The following is an 8,588-nucleotide window of genomic DNA, read 5'->3' as shown; positions in this document are numbered from 1 at the left end:
CGTTAAGTGCAGGCAAAACTTTTCCAACAGCCTTCATAACACAAACGAGTACATTTGTGTTAAACAAGAAATATCACAATCTTTAACTCACAAATAATAATCTTTTTATCAAAAATTACCTTAGCAGCTCCAGTGCTACTAGGAATGATATTGAAAGAAGCAGCTCTTCCACCTCTCCAGTCCTTCATTGATGGACCATCCACCGTCTTTTGAGTTGCTGAACGATACAGAGGACTCGTTAATCAACAACCAAATAAACATGTTGAATAAAACCGAATGGAAGCATATGCAACCTGTTATGGAGTGAACGGTGGTCATGAGTCCCTCAACGATGCCAAATTTGTCATGAATAACCTGCATATAACGAATAACTAGATTAAAGACGAATTCATCCAGATAATGAAATGTTGATAATCTACAATTAGTGTATCAGTGGTGGTAAAGGTGACCTTGGCTAGTGGAGCGAGGCAGTTAGTGGTGCAGCTAGCATTAGAGACGATTGTGATATCGGGCTTGTACTCTTTCTCGTTGACGCCCATGACAAACATGGGAGCATCTGCACTCGGAGCAGAGATAACCACCTTCTTTGCACCTCCCTAATAAGAAAATAACACCAGTGTTATGAACAATTTATTAAAGAAAATAGTGTAAACAATCGTGTCGGGTACTAATTTTATTAAGTAGGTTATACAGGTTAATCAGAACATGACATGTTTAATTAAATCGGTTAAATAGGTCAAAACCAACCTTCAAGTGAGCAGCAGCTTTGTCCTTAGCGGTGAAAACTCCGGTGGATTCAACAACATATTCAGCTCCAGCTTGGCCCCATGGGATCTCCTCCGGGTTCCTATACAACGAATCAATAAAGGCTAACCGGTTAAAAGAATATTCATCGGTTTTAGGTGTATTGCAATGCAAGGATGAAGAAGCATGCATGCATACTTCATGCAAAAAACAGTAACCGGTTTGTCTCCAAAGAGAAGAGTCTTATCATCCTTCACTTTGATCTCATGCTTCTTCCATGGTCCATGAACACTATCATACTTGAACATGTATATCTGAACAACAACACGAACATTACGATGGATTCATACATAGATTCGATTGAAAAGCATTGAATAACCGAGATGTACCATGTATTCGGTAGTAATGAAGGGATCGTTAACAGCAACGAGTTCAATGTCATCGCTCAAAAGCGCAACTCTAGCGACCAATCGGCCGATTCTTCCAAATCCTGCATGACACAAAAGAATTTTAGTGTAACATGAAATGAAAGTGGTTATATATGGATAACAGGCTAATTACCATTGATTCCGATCTTGACCTTGCCCATTATGACTGAATGTATAATTAGTATAGAGATAGAGATTAATTCAGGTAGATTGTGTTGTAGAGAGTGAGATTAATATGGTTCATATATATACATGCAAACTTAGCATAAATGGCGGAGAAGAGGTGATGGTGATTATAATGTGGCGGATCTCTAGTGGTTTGAGGTGGACCAAAGACTTTACCAATTTAGCATAGTTTTTTTTTTTTTTTTTAAATTACAGTATTATTATTATTATTATTATTATTATTGTTTATCTTTTCACTATGTTTTTCTTTATCTTAAGTGTCTTTGTTATCTACGTTGCAAATTTGGTCTTCATAAACATATTCATCTGTAATTATCCTAGCCAGTGGTATCAAATTTTATAAATAAATCTTGTTGCTAGGGAACCTATTTGCTTAGGTTATAAATATATAACCAAAATTTATGATTTTATCAAATAATTAAGTTGTGGCATGTCGAAGAGGACACGGTAACTTATAATGTTGTTTGTTTGTAAATCATTAGACCATCCACGATAATGAGACATGAAACTCTCAAAAGCATGATTAGTTTTCACATTGAACACTAATTTTTCAAAAATACTGTCACATCAAATGCAATTTTTTCTAAAATTATTCAAAAATATTGTCACATCTCATCATTTTTTTTATTATTTCTTAACACTTTTTCTCTATCCGTATATATTATAATATTAAAAGGTCAAAGGAGCTCACCACCAACTCGGTTTTGATTATGTGGCATCTTTTTTTAGGGATAAGACCACACTATTAGTAATGTTTTAGGAACATCAAAATAGAGCTAAATAAAAGTATACAAAGTTTTATTGTAAATGGTTAGTTATTTTCTTTGTTAGTTACAGAATAGAATACCCTCTTATTTGGAAGAGATTTTATACTTCGGTTTACATATTAACAAATCCTAAGTTTTTATTTTAAATGGTTGGTTATATTCTTAACTAGGTTATTAACCCGTGTACGACACGGGTGGAAATATTGAAATTTTCGAACAAACACATGTAATTTGAAAAGACAACATAAGTTGTTATATGATATTCAGGACGACAACATACTTTAAGTTGTAAATAATATTGGTACGAAAACCAATGATTGTGAAATACAAAGATAAACCCAAACAACATTCAAATTACAATATTTGAAAACATAATCAAAAGTTAAAAATGTAAAATTCATAAGCTACTAAAAGACTTTCTTATAAACCAGATTTATTCTTTATTTGTAACTTTGTCTTCCTTGTTTAATATAAGAATTTTAACACCACTCTTCACTCTTGATAAAGCTACATAGAGTTGTCTATGTGTAAACACCGGGTCTTTGAGATATATGTCAACTATTGCTAGAGATTGACCTTGGCTTTTGTTAACTATTATTTTGAGAACTAACTATCCTGTAAAGAATGTTCTTAGAAAACCAGAGTTGTCAGGTAGAATGGCTAAGTGGGCTGTAAAATTGAGTGCATATGATGTCCAATACGAGCCAAGAACAGCAATCAAGTCTCAAGCGCTAGCGAACTTTGTGGCTGATTTCACTAGTGCTCTACAAAAAGAGGCTGACTTGGAAGTTCAACAACTAGAAAAGACCAAGCATCCTTGGATACTCTTCACAGATGGAGCATCCAACGTAAGAGGAACAGGATTAGGGATCCTATTGAAATCGCCACAGGGGGACATATTACCCCAATCCATAGCTTGTGAGTTCCAGGCAACAAACAATGAAGCAGAGTACGAAGCTTTAATCGCAGGTTTGCAATTAGCCAAAAGCATGAGGATCAGGTATCTTCAAGTTTATGTAGATTCTTTGTTGATAACTAACCACTTTAACGGCTCGTATGCTGTTAAAGGTGAGAAACTAATGAAATATTTAGATGTTGTGAAGGAATTGTCAAAATCCTTCGAAATATTTAATATCAAATAGGTACCGAGGGAAGAAAACGCTGGGGCAGATGCCTTAGTAAACTTAGCCTCATCTCTGAAGATCCCTGAGGATTTGAAAATCCCAATAATCCACATTCTCGCGCCAGCAATAGGAGAACAGGAAGTTGGGGAGATAACAAAAGACAAAGAAATCATGCTCTAGGATCCTTTATCCTCAAATAACAAAGGATCATGGATCCATCCTATCAAACACTATATTCAGACTGGAGAAATTCCAGCCACAGAAAATCCCAAGTCCTTCAAGCTCAAGGTATCCCAATATATTTTATTAGATAATATGTTATATAGAAAATCTCTTGCAGGTCCATATCTGAGATGCATCGAAGATCCTGAGACCCAAGAAGTACTTAAGGATTTTCACGAAGGATATTGCGGCAATCACACAGGTGGAAGAGCATTATTTTCCAGGATACTCAGAACTGGATACTTCTGGCCAACAATGAAGAAAGATGCAGTGGAGTATTCAAAGAAGTGTGATGCTTGCCATAGACACGCGAACATCCTTCATCAACCAGCGGAGCCTCTATATCCTATATCCTCCCCATGGCCTTTAATGAAATGGGGTATGGATATTGTAGGCAAACTACCAAAAGCACCAGGTGGAAAAGTCTTTATGCTTGCTATGACTGACTACTTCTCCAAGTGGATTGAGGCAGAAGCATTTGTACAAGTCCGAGAAAATGAAGTAATATCTTTTATTAAACGAAATATTATAACTAGATTTGGTATTTCCGCTGAAATTGTTTGTGACAATGGTTCCCAGTTTATCGGGAAGAGAGCCACTAACTTTTGTGACAGTTGGGGCATCAAAATGATCACTTCGACTCCAGTTCATCCTCAAGCCAATGGTCAAGCAGAGTCCAGCAACAAGATCATCATCAACAATCTAAAGAAGAAGCTAGGATCCAAGAAGGGAAAATGGGCTGAAGAACTTCCTTATGTTCTCTGGGCAGACAGAACTACACCCAAAAATGCGACAGGCCACACACCCTTCTCCTTGGTGTTTGGATCAGAAGCAGTGATTCCCACAGAAATGGTGGTTCCTACTGCGAGAACCAGCATCGTGATCCTGAAGCCAATAAAGAAATCCTTCTTGAAGACTTGGATACTATAGAGGAACTCAGGGATCTAGCAAAAATTAGAATGGCAGCTTATCAACAAAGAGTAGCTGGGGCATATAACAAAAATATCAGAATCAGGAGATTTCAAGAAGGAGATCTAGTATTGAGGAAAGCCTTCCAAAACAAAACAAATCCGGCTGATGGGAAGCTAGCGCCCAAATGGGAAGGACCTTATCAAATTGAGTCGGAAGCAGGAAAGGGGGCATATCATTTGCTCACAATGGAAGGCAATAGGTTACCAAGAGCATGGAATGCCATCCACCTCAAGAAATATTTTTTCTGATCGGGATCCCCTATCCTGAGAAGATATATTATCCAGAAAAGGATCTAGAATCCTTAAATCAGTAACATCTTTCTGATCTATTATTTCTTTTGAATTATTATTAATTTAAGGATAATATATTCTTAATACTTTATATTTTCCAAGTTTTGAGTAACCATGTAGGATTGTAGTGATTCATTTGATGTTCAAGAGGTTGGCCACCTCTCCTTTGCGTTTAAGGTACTTTACTATTTCCCTTGGCCTTACCCACGTTTGGATATGACCCCAGTTTATTGGGCTTGTCCCCAGATTATTTTATGGGCTTGTCCCCAGTATGTTGGGCTTGTCCCCAGTTGCACGGCTTGTCCCCAGATTACACGGGCTTGTCCCCAGTTGCACGGGCTTGTCCCCAGAATATTTGTTGGGCTTGTCCCTAGTCTAATGGGTTTGATCCTAGTTAATAATATGAATTATTTGCAGTGAACTTTCTAAGTTATTATTGAAGATTAAGAAACTAAGGATACCGGATCCTAAAGCTACTCTAGTAAGGAACATTAAGAGTTCAATACTTCTAGTAACCTAGGTCTATCTAGACCTTCTGGTATGATCTTTATTGATTAACTTAAGTTTGATATTTATTGCAATAACTTTGGATATTCTGGTTAGAAAGGCTAATCTTTTAAGAGGTTATTTGATTACTAAAGTCTTTAGCTATTTTCAGGATGCTTTATCCTAAAATTTTCTTTAAAGATGTTATATCCTAAAATCTATGATTTAAGGATATTCTATTCTAGACGATTTTTAAAGATCTTTTATCCTAAAAATCTTTTACTCAAGATTATTTATCAAATTATTAATAATGCTAAACTTATAAGCAACAAGTTTTTGAAAATAAATAACAGGTAGATAGTCAAAAGATTTATATATTAAAATAAGCCGCTAGGAATTATCCAAAATCCTTAACCCGGACTTCGCCATACGAAAAGATGGACCATCCATCCGGGTTAAGTGAAAGTTACTAATAGTTCATAAAGTGCAGGGAAATTAAAAACAGGGACAACAAAGGCTTCATCCCCAAAAACAGAGGATCCCTCCACCTTTGTCACCCCCGCATATTGTCTTAAGGATCATAGATCCTTTACCCTAAATACTATTGTTTATTACAGACCATAGAAATTGTTCATAAAAACATCAGCACCAAATAAAAAAAATGGGCTCGAGCCTTATCTTTTGTATCCTTCATCGCCCATCGTTGCCTTATTTCTACCTTCAGTTCCATCCAAACCCTTCACCCCGCTAGTTCCTGCTTCACCCACATCATCCATCACAACCTCAATTTCCTCCTCGCCTCCACCTAAGTCAATCAAGGCATGCTTCCATTCTTTGATTTCCCATGAAGACTTATCAAAGGATGGATCATTGGCTTCGGTAACTAACTTGATTCTAGCCTCTAAGATAGAGTTAGCTGCCCATACCTTCGCCTCTTCGGCTACCCGATTGATTTCATCATGCCTCTATTTCTCTTTTCTCTTTGGTCATCTTAGCGAGGGCCTTCTCAATAGCAGCAGCTGTTGATCTCAGCATGGCGAGGGTCTTTTCATGTTCTGCAACAGTCTTCTCATAATAATGTCGGGCAGAATCAATGGCCTATGAATAAAAGTAGAATAAGCCAAAGAAAATGTTCGAGATAATGGAAATTGGTGAAGATAAAGGATCCTTACAGAAGAAAGCATGTCCAGGATTTGCTTTTCGGCATCAAAGGGGTTCTCTGTGTATGAGCTTTTCTTTCTCTTGGACCCAGACTTTGTTCGGGTTGTGATTGGACAAGTCTCGGATGTTGGAGTCGAGTTCGAAGTCTTTTTCTTGCTAAGCATGCAGTCGATATCCTTGAGGGAGAATTTGGAAGCAGACTTTCCTGGTTTGGGGGCACCTATAAATAGCAGATAGCAGATAAGTTTTCAACTTTTAATGCTTTTTACTGAAAATTATTATTCTTACTTGACATGATTGATTCTGGCCTTGGTCTTTGAAAGGCTTCAACAGACTTTGCCTGAAAAGTTCTGATTGCAGGATCCAATGACAAAAACCTCCTTACTCTGTCTTCAACTCCTGGAAGATCGGTCAGCAGATCGAAGTTTTCAATTACACAAATAATAGAAGTGGTTAGCGAAACAATAAAATATCCTATTTATGTTATCTAAGGATCCTGGATCCTACCTTTGGTATCCACTTTTTGGGAAGATTAGTTCCACCCAGAATAGAATCTCTTCTTACGAAGAAAAATTGATTTTTCCAGAGGGTACTCTTAAGGGTGACTTTAAAAATGGGGTTCTCTTGATTAGGTTTCGATTTAAAGACGAAACGTTTGGAACCATGGATAACAAGGTTGTACAGGTATGCTAATTTTGCTAAGCCAAACTCGATTCCTTCCTCCACTGTAATCCTTTCTATGGTATGAAGGACTCTCCACAACATTGGCATGGTCTGAATATAAAAAATTCCCGCTAGGTTGAAGAACCTTTGAGTAAAGTTGGGGAATGGATACTTATAACCTATGAGAAACGGTTGGGCCGGAAAGCAAACCCAGGTTTTCGAGATGCTGTCACTACGAGCTGTGGAATCGAAAGGTCGGAAAACCGTGTTGATTGGAAAACATGATCGAATTTCATCAATTTCCGAGTCTGTGAATTTACAGACTTCGGAAGAAGGTGATTGAAGGATGTTTTGCGAATAAATTTCATCATGAAGGAAAAAAGAGGAGGAAGAGGATGTGGAAACAGTCGACATATCGGTTAAAGATGAATAAAAAAGATACCTGAGAGGCGCTTAGATGTGTGATTATAAAAGTATTATAATTACCACATATATAGGCGGCTTGTAATTATGGTTTGTGAATATCAACCGCCTGGCACACGTCTAATCATCTACTATTTTGCAGGATTTTGAATTTCAAAATGACAGCTGTGCACCGCTGTCACCCGCCATTTTGGGGGAAATTGTTAGGCCACGCTTTTTATACTGAGGATCCTTTATCCTTGACTGTCTTATGGATAGTTTGTCCTTGAAATATACGTCAGGATATAAAGAATCGACGATTCTCGGTATTATTTGTTTACTAATTATTGCATTTAGTATGGTGATGTGTTAGACAGGTATATCGACTTCAAGACGAACTTGCATCAATTATCCTCATGGGACATCCTGTAGCTGGAACATGGATCTAGGATCCTAATTCAACATAGCTAATTATGGACGAACTCTCTAGAAGATTGACGTTTAAATAACAACAACGGTATCTAGATTTGGTCTACCGCTTTATTCGCTAGTGGGTGGCTATCAGCACGTGGTCAAAGAGCACGTTGGTGAAGAATGGAAGACTAGCGGATTTATAGGAAGAAGTCGGTAAGTTTGTTAATTACTTTTTCCTTATATATTTGAGTATGATCGATAGGAAAAGACACATGTACTTACACACACACACTAGAGCAGAAGCAAATACTCACTCTAGACACTAGCTTTCGTTGTAATCTCGATCATATACTCCACAAACACTTGTAATCACTTTTTATTCATTAATAAACTCGACGGTGATAGTTTTCACCGTCCGGGGGTTTTTTGTGCCGGAAACCGAGATAACCATATACTCATCGACCAAAGGTTATCTTGTTTATCATTGACTAAAGTACTTCGACCAAAGATTATATTATTAATCATTGACCGGAGCTATTTTACCAACGATTACCTTGATAAGTTTTGACCGAGGTAAGACTATCTTGGTTAAGGGCTTTTTCCCTCATGATCAAATCATCGTGTTCATCAATATCACGCTTATATACTCGTTATTATTGAATTGGTACCTTACCTCACATAACAGATTTGGATACTTGATCCTTAGCTGATTTTTGTCCAAAACAATAT

General features: G+C 37.2%; 1 protein-coding gene across 1 annotated transcript; it reads right to left on the bottom strand.

The window, feature by feature from the left end:
- Positions 1 to 4: 4 nt before the first annotated feature.
- LOC143598957 (glyceraldehyde-3-phosphate dehydrogenase, cytosolic-like) lies at positions 5 to 1,335 on the bottom strand (the record flags this gene model as incomplete). The annotated part of the gene is made up of 8 exons (XM_077077037.1): positions 1,306 to 1,335; positions 1,134 to 1,234; positions 943 to 1,058; positions 748 to 847; positions 450 to 596; positions 294 to 354; positions 120 to 217; positions 5 to 31 (listed from the first exon to the last, which is right to left on the bottom strand). Coding segments are annotated over exons 1-8 (678 nt in total), but the record flags the coding sequence as incomplete, so codon positions are not given.
- Positions 1,336 to 8,588: the final 7,253 nt, after the last annotated feature.

This window comes from Bidens hawaiensis, unplaced genomic scaffold (assembly GCF_021521415.1).
Source record: "Bidens hawaiensis isolate Kalapana, Puna unplaced genomic scaffold, B.hawaiensis_p1.1 tig00051313_1, whole genome shotgun sequence".
Classification (NCBI taxonomy): Eukaryota; Viridiplantae; Streptophyta; class Magnoliopsida; order Asterales; family Asteraceae; genus Bidens; species Bidens hawaiensis.
The sequence above is the reverse complement of the archived record's forward strand: the minus strand, read 5'-3'. Positions and strand labels throughout refer to the sequence as shown.